Below are 13306 nucleotides of genomic sequence, written 5' to 3'. Positions count from 1 at the left end.
TGGAAACAGTCCTAGATCAATGTTCCAGCAATGGCGCAATGGTCTGGACTATAGCGCCACGCGCTACTGTTTAGCGCCAGATTATAATGTTGTCGTCTGTGCTGATCCCTAGCGTCTGGCGACAATCATGTCGTCCGACAACAGTCCATGTTTTTGCTTGTGTCTTCACGACGAGTCTAACAAATTAATTTGTTAAAAATGGTTTAATCGGTTTATTAATGATAGTAGTCATGTGCATTCCATAATTGAGTCTAGGCACATAGTCCCATGGTCTCACAAAAGAGTCAAAGTATGACACTCAAATTCACTATCAAAGCACACCCATAATATGTAACTTTTTGACCATGTCTAGAGAGTCTTGTATGCACGTATTCTCCGTCATTTTTTTAGGGGGTAAGTCAGATAATAATCCTCCAATTAAAACATACTTGTTTGAACCCTTATTTGATCCTCAAAAATACACCCTATTTTTTCTTTTTTGTTTTTTTTAAAAAAACAACCAATAAAGTCAAAGTCAATTTTAGTCAAGTCATTAAAACAAATAAATGGTTTAATTTATAGCGCTTAGTCAAGAAAGGAAGGGTGATTAATCAAAGACAATACATTTGTTCAAGTACTCCATTTTAACAAACCAATCAGTCGAAAAAGGAAAGCCAAGAAAACAATGGCGTCTCAAGAAGAAGTCAATGAACTCAGGAAGGAAGTGGCCAACCTAACTGAAATAATGAAGAGTATGGCTCTTCAAATCAATGACCCTATGAAGCAAGAACAAATGGAGCTCATGCAAAAAAGCTTGAGTAAAATATCCAATGATTATAGATTCTAGGGCATTAGCTCAGAAGGGGTCTCAGTGGACAAGGAACTTCTTCTGCAGAAGTTCAATGCCAATGACATCCCTATGTTCAAGGCAACATATAATCCTTACTTTCACTATTTTTCATTAAGGGGATAGATAAGAATGTTTTTCATTCACTGTTTTCTTTATCACTCGAAACCGTTTGTCAACAATGGTTCTTTTCCCTTGGCAAAAAGAAAATCTCTACTTGGGATTCCATTGTAAACGCTTTCATTGATATGTATAAATGTAATATTCAAGATGAACCTGATCATAGGGAACTTGAGATACTTAAACAAAAAGAGAATGAAGGTTTTACTTCTTTCTTTAAAAAGTGAAAGGAAACCTCTGCTAAGATGGTTGAGGTACCTACTGAAAATGAATATGTGAGATTGTTCATAAAGATTCTCCAGGAATAATATTCCAAACATCTCAAGTATCAAAGCAACTTGAATACTTTCAAGGCCGTCAATGACATTGGAATTAATATTAAAGACGACCTTGCAAAGCAAAAAGCTGCTAACACTAACTCCAACAGTGACTGGAAAGGAAAGAAGAACGATAATCCTTCTTCTTCCAAAACCACCCACTCAAATAATGGTAGCACCTTTAATCTGAATGAAGTCCTTGCCATAAACAATCAAGGACAAAAGAAACCATTTAGGAGAAACTTTACTCCTATTAGTATGAGTTATGACATCACATTTGACCGTCTTCATGTAAAAGGTCATATAACTCCTATTGGACCATTTAGGGATCCACTGGTCAAAAAGAGAACGGCTAATGAGAACCCTAATGCACACTGCAAATACCATCAAGGTAGGGGCCATATTACTAAGAATTGCTGGAAGATAAAGGAAGTTATCCAGGAATTGATCAACAACAATAAATTCCCAGTGCCCCCTGCAAGCAAGAAGCCAAGCATCAACGGTGCACCACTTTCTAACTCCTTGGCTATTTCTGATGAGGAAAGTTGTATTGATCCCTCATCTTTAATCAAACCATTCGAAGAAAATCATGCCCTTGAAGAAGAAGAGGAGGTATTTTTCGACGCCATGAGTAAATGGTCCCAAATTCAACAACTGGCCACTAAAAAAGATGTGTTGCTCTTCGTATATACGGTGGAGAAAATGATAAGCATGCGTAGAAAAGTTCTTGAATGCACGAAGCAAGAACAAAGTAAACATGTCAATGAAGAGGTGACACCTATAAAGACTACCGAGAAGAAACCATTTTCTTTTCAAGTAGTCAAAACACCTAAAAGGAGCCATAAGTCCTACAATCCAATTGGGACCACCTAAGTGAATATGTTCAAAATGCTCTCCGAGAGTGGAAAGATCAAACCTCTTGAACCGAGACCATTTGAATCACTAAAGAGGACGGATAGGTTATACTGTCCATATCATCAATCAAGGGGACACACAATAGAACATTGTTTTAAATTTAAGGATTTAATTCAGAAACTAATTGATAATAAAAAGTTAGTCCAAATTCCACAAGAGAAAGATGCTACTATTAATGGATTTTGGGACAGCGATGATGAGGACGTCTACCTCAAGGATATGGAAGAGACCCCACTCTTCACAATATATCAAGTGGACGATATTTTGGGTGAAGAAGATTCACCCATATATGTCCTCACAAGGTCCGGGAGAATGCAACCTCACATTACCGTGCAACAACCTATTCCTACTACTTAGCAAGTTCTCATACCCATCATAGAAGACAAAGATGTCGTCAAGAAACTAAAGAAGACTAAAGTTGATATGAATGCATGGAAACTCTTAGCTACATCCCATCAACATAGGTTGGCAGTGATGAATGCTTTGGATAAAATAGGAATTCATTTTGAAACCACTCCTAAGGGTTTGGCTAACTTTCTCACGAGTGATCTTCCTAGTCCCATCAACTTGATCACTTTTTCTGAGAAAGACCTACCTCTAGAGGGTGATAAACATAACAAAGCATTAAATCTCACATTAATCTGCGAGAGGATGAATGTCCCAATGACTCTTGTAGATAATGGGTCAGCAATTAATGTCTGTCCACTCCGAACTGCGAGAATTTTAGGGATAAAGGATGAAGACTTATCTCCTTCTACACAGGGAATAAGAGCCTATGACAACATTCGCCGCCAAGTTCTTGGAACTATCACCATGAATGTAACGACATGAGTCATAGAACATGCTACTACTTTTCAAGTAGCAGACATCAAAGCATCTTTCAACCTATTGTTGGGACGCCCTTGGCTTCACGACCTAAAGATTTTCCCTTCATCCCTTCATCAACAAGTGAAGGCTATAGTTGGAGGAATCCCTGTCACAATTGATTCTTCACCAATGAGAATCAAGGCTATCGAGAATCCCATCATAAATGTGGAGCACGATGAAGATGACGAAGACTTGTGGGGCTTTAACGAAGAGGTCTCCTTAATTGAGGAGGATGAAAGGACCCCTCTTTACTACGACCTCCACTCTAACATGACAGTAAATGCTACCCTCCGAAAACAGGGACACTTTCTTGGAATGACCTCCAAGGAAAATGGAAGGTGTTAGTGGTGTCCCAAAAGAACTCCACCAAATCTCGGACCACGTAATGGCTTTGTCCGAAAGAATACATAGCCCGAGTGGCTCGCAAAAGAGGAGTCAAGCCGCAAGACTCCCACATGAGGCGCAGACCGTTATGGTCCCGGAAGTAAGTGTCGTATAGGGAGCCAATGGTCGTGTTTCTAGAACCATGGCTACAAACTCTCTTGCTGTGAATCCCTTGCCGAACGCGCTCCGAAATATGAGACTAGGACACAATATACAGAGTGCCCTCATCCCACTCTGGGAACGTCCTTAGGTAAGAGGAGGTCCCTACGCCGGCGATGATGGGATTGTCCTCCTGATGAGCCTCCCTAGAATGAGAACCAAAACCTTGTTATCTATCCATGCTATAATATGCAAAATAACAGTAAATTAAGGTTCTAGAGTATCTAAGGTTTGCCTATACTACAAGAAAAACAATTTTGGGCAACGGATTAATAATTTATGGGCGACAAAATTAATAATCGTCGCCCAAACATCTAAGTATGGACCACGAGGTAATTTTTGTCGCCCAATGTACAATAACATGCGACGATCAAGATTTGCGTTGCCCTTATTCATAAATGGGCCACGAAATTATTGATAGTTGCCCATTAATATGAGTAGGGCAACAAAATAACTTAACCCATTACCCAAACCAATTAAATTGGGCTGAAAAGGATGTTTAATGCCGTTGCCCATCAATTAAAATTGGGCGGAAATAAAACCCGCTTAATAAAAATCCCAAATATGCCAAAACATCAAATATTAAATTCCGTACATCATCAGTTTCTTTAGTTCAGTTCTTCCATTTCCTCTGTCCCCTATTTGTACCAGAGCTTGCGAAAGCCATTGAAGAGCTATAGTTTTTGCGTGTTTTTGGTCAATTTTGTTTCTTTATACAATATCTAAATCCATGTTTTCCCTTTCTCAATATTACTTTCTAGTTTGTAATTTTGTTAAACCCTAATTTGTTTGTTAATTCATATAGGTGGTCCGGCGGTGTTAAGGGAGGCGATAACAACGGCTTCAACGCATCCTCTTAACGGGTCAGTTACATAGTGATTAATATCAATCGAATTTTGTTTTCTGTAAAAAAAAAAGATTTTAATGCAAAATAATTGTTCTTTTCTATATTAATCGAGTGACATTCGAGTTTTGTTTCAATAATGAAATGCAAAATTGTTCTTGAAAATATTCTATGCTTCTAATTTTTCCAATTTAGATCAATGACGCTATTAGTTTTGGTTAATTTCCCTGATTTTGTTTGCCGTGATGTAAGAAGCTTAGATGACAGATTTGTCCCAAGAAATTGTAAGGATTCTTAGTTGGGTAAGATTAACCCAGAATCTGATTGAATTATAATTGCTCGTGTAATATCAATTATAAGAGAGCATATTAGAGGATATTAGCTCGCTTAATATTCAATGAAAATTATATTGTATTTAGGATGTTGAAGGACAATGATATTAGTTAAATTACTTTGATAAGTGGTTTTCTATCGGGTCTGATTTTTTATAATTTCAGTTGTTATTAGTTTGTTACAGATTTACAATATAGAACTTAACATTCTAATTATTACATGAGTAAACTGAGTACATATAGAGAGATTCAACTATAAGAGAACATGTGTTATTTTAAAATATGGCAAACTAGAATCTTTATTTGAACTACCCATGTAATATAAGTGAGCATAATCAATAGAGTATGATAAATATTGACTTTCATTCTGATTAACTTATGTGCAAATAAGAACCTGACTACAATGAACCACAAACTAATTAATTTTTTTGCTTAATTGTAAAGATCCTTCTATTACCCCTTTGGTTCAGGAGCTTAGTAGCTTCAAAGAAGATCTGAACATTAGTGTTTCTTGATCAAGCTACCAATATTCAAGTTGGTGTTTTTTTATTTGATTGCTTTTGATTGTATTATACTTCAATATATATATATATATATATATATATATATATATATATATATATATATATATATATATATATATATATATATATATATATAGATAGATAGATATCTATATGGGTTGAATTATTATCAATTTTGTACAGCTATATGATTTGAATAGTACCCGAAATTATTGCTTTAAGAGATATGTTTTGATGAAATTTATCCAGTAGTATGCCTTGGCCAAATTAATGTAAGAAAAACGATATAATAAAGAAACATCTAAGCATATGATATGTTTAATTGTGTATACACTTTTTGACTTAATTGGTGTGCTTAATATATGGATTAATAATTAGTTTATGTGGATGGATAGTTCTTATTAATTGGTGTGCCTAGGATATGGATTAATAATTGGTTTGTGTGGATGGATAGTTCTTATTATTAACTTTTAGATGACTAATTTTTTTTGTTCTTTGTTTTTATAATTTATTATTAAAATTTTGACTACCAAAAGCTATCAGTATGTAAAAAAGTAGGCCTAAAAGAAAATATAAAGAAGAATGGTACTTTGTATTTTAGATTTTTAGGATAACACAAAAATCCTTAGCATTAGCTATACTTTGATATTTTTTCGAAAGTGGAGGTGATTAACTTAGCATAATTTGATTGTTTTTAACCTATAAACTTTTTCTTGATTTTATAACTAACTATTTTTTTGCTATTATGCTGTTACGGACTATCTTTTATTTTAAATTTCAAGAATGAATAGAGATCGAACTTGGATGAACCACAATAGTATAAAGGATAGACGAAAACCAGAGTATAAAGCAGGAGTTGACGAGTTTTTAAAGTTTGCTTATAGGGAAAAAAATGATGACACCTTGTTGAAATGTCCTTGTTTAAACTGTAGATTGAGTTTGGCCCATGATCGAAAAACTATGCAATGCCACTTACTAGTATATAGTGTAGATAGTAGTTATAACCCATGCGTGAGTCACGGAGAAAGTGGTGGGCTAGATGTTAATAATGAAGATGATAACACGATGGAGGCCTCAGATAATGACGATGATGATGATAAACCATTTGATGACATGGGTCCATTGGTTTTTGATGCCACAAATGCATGGAATAATAGTACAACTTATGAGGTTCATAGTGATGGTGGTAACGCCATGGAGTTTGGTTCTAGTAGTGGCAATGATGAAACTCCTAGTAAGGAGTTAATGACATTGCTCGAAGACATGGAGGCCAAATTATATCCAGGGTGCAAGACATTTAAGAGATTATAGTTTCTTATCACATTACTACACATTAAAGTTAGAAATAAGTGGAGTGATAAGTCTTTTTCAATGTTATTGAATACATTACATAGGGCATTTAATCATGATAAAAAATTTCCATCTAATTCTTATGAATAAAAAAAATATACAAAAGCATTAGGATTGGATTATGTAAAGATTGATGCATGTGTTAACCATTTCATTTTGTATCGCAAGGAGTTTCCAAATGAAGAAAAATGCCTTAAATGCTTGACTCCTAGATGGAAGGAAAAAGTTGTGCAAGGTGGTGATGTGTCTTTTGGTGACGAAGACGAGGGTGTTGCTGAAAAGAAAACTCAATTAGTATTACGTCATTTTCCTGTCATTCCAAGGTTGCAAAGGATGTTTGTCTCCTCGAAGTTAGCAAAGGACAAGCGATGACATAAAGATGAATGCTCAAAAGATGAGGTAATGAGACACTTAGCTGATTCAGAAGCATGTAAGTCCTTGGATAAAATATATCCAAGCTTAATTGCTGATGCTCGTAACATACGCTTGGGTTTGGCAAGTGATGGCTTTAATCCTGGTGCTAACATGAGTAGCAGATATAGCACTTGGCCAGTGATGTCAGTTCCATATAACTTACCTCCTTTGATGTGCATGAAAAGTGATAACATGATATTATTTTTGCTAATTCCCGGTCCCAAATCTCCGGGAAATGATATAGATGTTTTTTTGCAACCTATAATTGATGAACTAAAGGGATTGTGGGAGACAGGGGTAAAAACTTTTGATGCTCATGCCAAAGAGACATTTAATATGCGAGCAGTGTTGTTGTAGACTATTAGTGACTTTCAAGCTTATGCTAATCTCTCTGGTTGGAGAACGTGCATGCCCTAATTGTCATAAAGATACAAGATCATCTTGGTTAAACATTTTTTATATACAATATTGTTATATGGATAATAGAGTATTTTTAGAGCCACATCACAAATGGAGACGTGATAGGAATTTGTTTGCTGGAAAAGTTGAATGGGGTCCTCCTCCTACTCCACTTAGAGGACATGATGTTTTAAAGCAATTGAGTGGCTATTCAAATGTGGAATTTGGAAAAGGTGTTATCAGAAAACGAAAGAGAGGCGAACAATACATTGTGCATCAATGGAAAAAAATAAGTGTTTTCTTTCAATTGCCATATTGGAGACATATTTTAGTGCGACACAACTTAGATGTTATGCATATAGAAAAAAATATTTGTTAAAGTATATTAAGCACACTACTTGATTTATTAGGGAAGAATAAAGACACCTTAAATGCGCGATTGGACTTAGATGATATGAAGATGCATAGTCAATTACGTGCCAAGCATTTAGGAGATAAGAAATATAAAGTCCCTCCAGCAACATACCACCTAACTTTGAATGAACGAAGAAAAATAGTCACCTTTCTGTTTAACTTAGCTTTTCCTGATGCATATGGTTCAAATATATCGCGGTGTACATCTTTACAAGATGGAAAGATCATTGGAATGAAAACTAATGACTTCCATGTTTTCATGCAAGATTTGCTTACCCTGCCTTTAAGGGTGTCATAGATGAGAAAGTGTTGGAGCCTTTAAGGGAGCTCAGTTTAATTTTCAAGCAATTATGCTCAAAAACTTTGAAGGTTTCCGACTTAGAGCGAATGGAATCAAATATCGCAATCACCTTGTGCAAGTTAGAACGTATATTCGTTCCTGCATTTTTTGATGTGATGATACATCTTCCAATTCACTTGGCCACTGAATCTAGGATTGTCGGCCCAGTACATTATTGATGGATGTATCGTTTTGAAAGGTAAGGTCTTAATTTATAAAAAAAAGAGGTTTTATATATAAATAAATACTTATAGATTATAACTAATTTTTTTTTTGAAAAAGGGCGATGAGGACATTTAAATCATCTGTACGGAACAAAGCTCACCCTGAAGCTTCAATTGCTAATGAGTACATAGAAATGGAATGTCTATTATTTTGCTCAAGATATATTTCTAAGATTGAGACGCAATTTAACCGTCTAGATCGAAATGACGATATCGATCATGAACAACTCCATACCCTGTCCATTTTTTCTAAAATGGGCAAGTCTTTAGGGTATAAAGCAGCTCGCTTTTGATGAATGGAAAGAAGATCACCTTTATGTTCTAAAAAATTGTGAAGAAGCACAACCTTTCTTAGAGTAAGTGTTTTGATGTGATTGATTTGAAATTTTTTTTATTAAAAATATATACAATTAACTAACTATTAGTTCCTTAATTTCTTTGGTTAGTGAGTATCTGAATGATACGAGTCTTCCAAAGATTGACTTTTACAAGTGGTTTGAGAATAAGGTAAGTGAGCATACCCTTTTTTTTCCTATTATGTATTTTTTCTCTTTTCTTGATTATTTTCTTTATTACTTATTGTGAAATACAGATTATTAAGTTGTTGAAAGATGGGGATGTAAGGGTTACCGAAGAGTTATTTTGTTTAGCAAGAGGACCCATGAAACGTGTTGTGACTTATGATGGATATATCATTAATGGATTTAGATTTCACACCAAAAAACGACAAAGAAATCGAAAAACTCAAAATAGTGGTGTGGTGGTTAAAGGCGATGAGGAAAGTGGAGAAAAGAATTTTTATGGGATTTTAGAGGAGGTTATTGTGTTAGAGTATGGTGCCTTAAAAAATCGAACAAGTCCCAAAGTTATTTTGTTTAAGTGTAAGTGGTTTGACGTGTTTAGTGACGGGAAAGGGATTAAAAAAGACAATTTAGAAGCAGTGCTTATCAATGTTACTCGGAGGTTAAGAACCAATGAGTCATTTGCTTTAGCTTCTTAAATTGAACAAGTTTTCTATGTGGCTTCTCATAATGAAACAAATTGGAGATATGTAATTAAGGCAAATCCACGAAACTTCTTTGATTTCCCTAATGATGAAGATACTCATGAAAGCGAGTCATTATGGGATCATGTGGCTCCACCGGTTACTAACTATGAAAATAAATATGATGAAGACATTAATATAGTTAGGGATGATGTTGAAAATGAAGTGGTGTACGCTAATATCAACCAAGGAGATGATTTCATTAATGAGGATGAAGAGGAAGAGGAGGAAGAAAAAGAAGAAGAGGAGGAGGAAGAATTGTCTAATATGGAATCTACATTGCAGGCTCTTGACGATGACCTTGAAGACAATGATGATGACAATGATAGTTCTAGTGAATAACATACTTAGCATATGAAAGAGTCATTTATTTATATATTTGAAACTAGTTAAATAATTATATATGCTCATATGCTTTATCAAAGCTTTTTCTTTAGTTATAATGTCTATAACCTCTTGGTTTAACTAATTTTCTGTTTTTTATGTATTTGTGCAGAGTAAGTAGTAGCTAACTGTAACTTTTCTAATTTTTGCTTTTATTATTTAGATTATGTTTTAGTTCACTTATGCTAATGGATGATAAAAGATTTAAGCAATGAGGGAATTAAAGGGGGTACTCTGATTAACAGTAGGTAATATGTGTTTTCTCCTCAATTCTAGCTTAACATGTGGGAATTAAAATGCTCTTTCAGTGAGTTAACATGAATATTGCTTGTTTATTGGCCAAATTTTTTATTTTTGTAAGGCAGTATTCATTAACTCGCATAATACTATGCATATAGACAAGTATAAACCATGTTTCCTAACAACTTTTTTTATGATTTGTGATTGTTATCTTTGTGGAAATGATCTCTACAATGTTACTAGTTAGTTTCATGCTCATAATTCACTTCTTTTGAACTACATTTTATGTTGCTCTGAATGCAGAACCATCTTATTTAATGTTGCTCATAATTTATTTAATTATTTATTTTTTTATAGGAAAATGTCAATAATTCCAACTTCATCAGAACAAGATCAACAAGAAAATGAGATTCAACAACCACCACCAAGGTTGACTTATCGTGAAAAGCGAAGGATTGACCAAGCTGAGCTTCGAAAAAAAATCCCTAATCGTAAGAGGCGTGGCCCTAAAGGGGTTTAAAATATGCTTCCAAAAGAGAAAGAAATCCAGAAGAAAAGATTACGTTAACTTTTATGGATGAGCTTCGGCATGTGGTTAGTGAAAAGGCAAATGAGTTCATATATGATTGTAGCAATTGGGTGGAAGAGTTTTGTCCTTTGAATGCATTGTATGCCTATTACACTTGATAAAATTACCTTTTATCATTTCCATTTCTTAATGTGTATGTGGATGATTATGATTGTAATATTTTCTTTTTGTCACAGGAATTGGGCTAAAATGGATCCTGATGCGAAGAATATTTTATATGACAAGATTTTGGTGAGTCAAAGTATATATAACATAATTATAAAAGTTATATATAGTTAGATAAATTAGATTTTTTTTAAAGCAAGTCGGGAATATTATTAATCAAACCAAATCAACATCCGCCAAGGCTAATATACCTTGGGGAAAAGAGTCAAGAAAAACAAATTCCGACCCACTAGGGGGAGGAATCCTAGCAGCATAATGTGCAACAACATTACCTTATGTTGATCTGCCAACCTTTTGTTTCTTAACAGCAGTAATAACAGCGCTTGCATCCCCTTCCAACTCGACTTTAGTAAGGGATAGAGACTTAGCTAATAGCAGCCCCATCCTAGCAGCAAGGGCCTCGGCCAGCTTGACAGAAAAATCACCTTGATATCTCTTCACTGCAACAACAAGCAAACGCCCCCTATCACCACGTATAACAACACCAAGGCCCACCCCATACCTTGTAATTATAGCTGCATCAGTGTTTACCTTCAAGCAACCTTCAGGTGGGCTAAACCTGCTGCTTCGGGAAGTCAATCCCTCAACCTGACCACACCCCACTGCCTTGTTGTACTTCCTGTAAATTAGCTTAATAATGATATGTTCTGTCAGATTTATTTTTATTAATAATGATATGTTCTGTCATATTTATTTTTATTTTTAACTTGATTATTTACTAGGCAAAATACAATTTACCTGAAAAGATTGGTGGTGCGGACGCGACTGATGCATTGAGCTTTCAATGTTCTATATTATATAGGCATTGGAGGTTTAGACTCAAAGAAAAATACTATATAGGCAAAACAAAGGCAGAGGCTAGAGACAATAGACCTTCAACTATTGATCCGATACAGTGGGATTGGTTGGTTTATGAGTATTGGAGTGCTTCCTTTGTTTAATTTATTGTTAATCTGCTAAATATTTTTGCAATTATACTACATTAACTTGCCGACTCAACTTGTAGGCCATTAGCAAAGTGAACACAACAAATAAATTGAAGTTAACTGAAACACCGGCTAATGGTGCAAAGTCCACAGCAAGAATTTTCTATGATATGGTGTGTAGTTTTGGCCTTTTACTACGAAAAGTATAAGTTAGACATTATTTATTGTAAATTCTATGATATGGTGTGTATTTTTTTCATACGTAGATTAACGAGCCACCAATTGTTGCCAATCAAGTCGAAGGGTCATCTGAACATGCTGAAGTGCAACAAGATCCCATCTATGTGAGATTATATGAGAAGACAAAAAAGTATGTGAGATTACAAGGAAATATCCCAGGAATATTATTGTTGTTCTGTCTTTCATGTTACTATTTAAATAGTTATGCCTACATTAGCCTTATATCATACTTAATATGCATAATAAATATTTATGAGGGTTTGGTCCCAAATCTCTATTTCAATTATTTAATTTAATTGTTTTGATTTGTTATTTTCCTTGAAGTTACTAACGTGTGTATTTTTTTATCAAAAAGAGGTACGAGGCATTGAAATAAGTAATTTAATTTCATTATTATTATAAAAATCATGCTTAGATTGTTTTGCTGATTCTTAGTATCATGTTAGAATGTTTTTATTGCTTCCTAATATCATGTTTGGGGTTAACCAATGTTTCTGATATTATTATGATGCTTCCTATTTCTTTCCTAATATCATGTTAGTATCATGTTAGGGCTTGTAGGGAATATTTCAAGAATTACCCCAAACTTGAACCCCACTGTGATTATACACTAAAGTACGGTGGCGTCCAAAGGGAAAGAAGATAGAGCAAAAGAGTCGCCAACAAGTTTTTTAGAAACTTGTAAACCGTTCACAGGGTGAAGGTTACACCCCTTAACGATCCAAGAGATCGTCAACTCCAATAGGTCTGGAACCATGACTGGTAGTTCAGGGATGAAGGTACAAGTCCAACCTAAAAGAGATTGAACCTGCCCTAATAATAGGCCTCTACTTTATTCTAATCGTATTCATGTGCACTTTCTGACTAACATGCAATCAATAGGATTAACCCTAAACCTGTTTATCTATGTTGGTTGAACATTAATGCACAAATAAAACTACTATTGGTGATCACTTGAATTATAATCACATTAACCCTAAACAAGATTATTAATTATCTTATATAAGCATGATCACAAGTACCAATTCCCTTTAAACATGTATAAAAGGTGTGATCAAGCAATAAAAATAAAAATCATCAAGCAACATAATAATAATAATAATAATAATAATTATTATTATTATAATTATAACAATTATAAAAATAATCATGATCACGTTAAAGCATAATCATAGCAAGATCCTAGGCATGATACTAACAAGATTAATAACAAACCCTAGCATGTCACTAAGCAATAAAAATCATAGCTTTAACCCTAACATGATAATAGTAACGATAAATATTAGGA

General features: G+C 34.5%; 1 protein-coding gene across 5 annotated transcripts; it reads left to right on the top strand.

Moving 5' to 3' along the window:
• Window positions 1-4133: 4133 nt before the first annotated feature.
• LOC110709178 lies at window positions 4134-12152 on the top strand. Of its 5 annotated transcripts, XR_002508876.1 has the most exons (10): window positions 4135-4451; window positions 6807-7037; window positions 8132-8404; window positions 8488-8785; window positions 8876-8936; window positions 10456-10766; window positions 10864-10918; window positions 11575-11756; window positions 11859-11951; window positions 12045-12152. XR_002508876.1 is itself a non-coding variant. In XM_021887394.1 (5 exons), the coding sequence occupies exons 3-5, from the start codon at window positions 10672-10674 to the stop codon at window positions 11791-11793; spliced, it is 369 nt and encodes a 122-aa protein (XP_021743086.1). In that variant the 5' UTR covers window positions 4143-4284; window positions 4394-4451; window positions 10456-10671; the 3' UTR covers window positions 11794-11841. The 5 variants fall into 5 exon arrangements, 2 of the variants coding, with proteins under 2 accessions (XP_021743086.1, XP_021743085.1); XR_002508875.1 differs by lacking the exons at window positions 11859-11951; window positions 12045-12152 and having other exon boundaries at window positions 4134-4284; window positions 4394-4451; window positions 11575-11852; XR_002508874.1 differs by lacking the exons at window positions 11859-11951; window positions 12045-12152 and having other exon boundaries at window positions 4134-4451; window positions 11575-11852.
• The last annotated feature ends 1154 nt before the right edge of the window (window positions 12153-13306 follow it).

This window comes from Chenopodium quinoa, unplaced genomic scaffold, assembly GCF_001683475.1.
Source record: "Chenopodium quinoa cultivar QQ74 unplaced genomic scaffold, ASM168347v1, whole genome shotgun sequence".
Classification (NCBI taxonomy): Eukaryota; Viridiplantae; Streptophyta; class Magnoliopsida; order Caryophyllales; family Amaranthaceae; genus Chenopodium; species Chenopodium quinoa.
The sequence above is the reverse complement of the archived record's forward strand: the minus strand, read 5'-3'. Positions and strand labels throughout refer to the sequence as shown.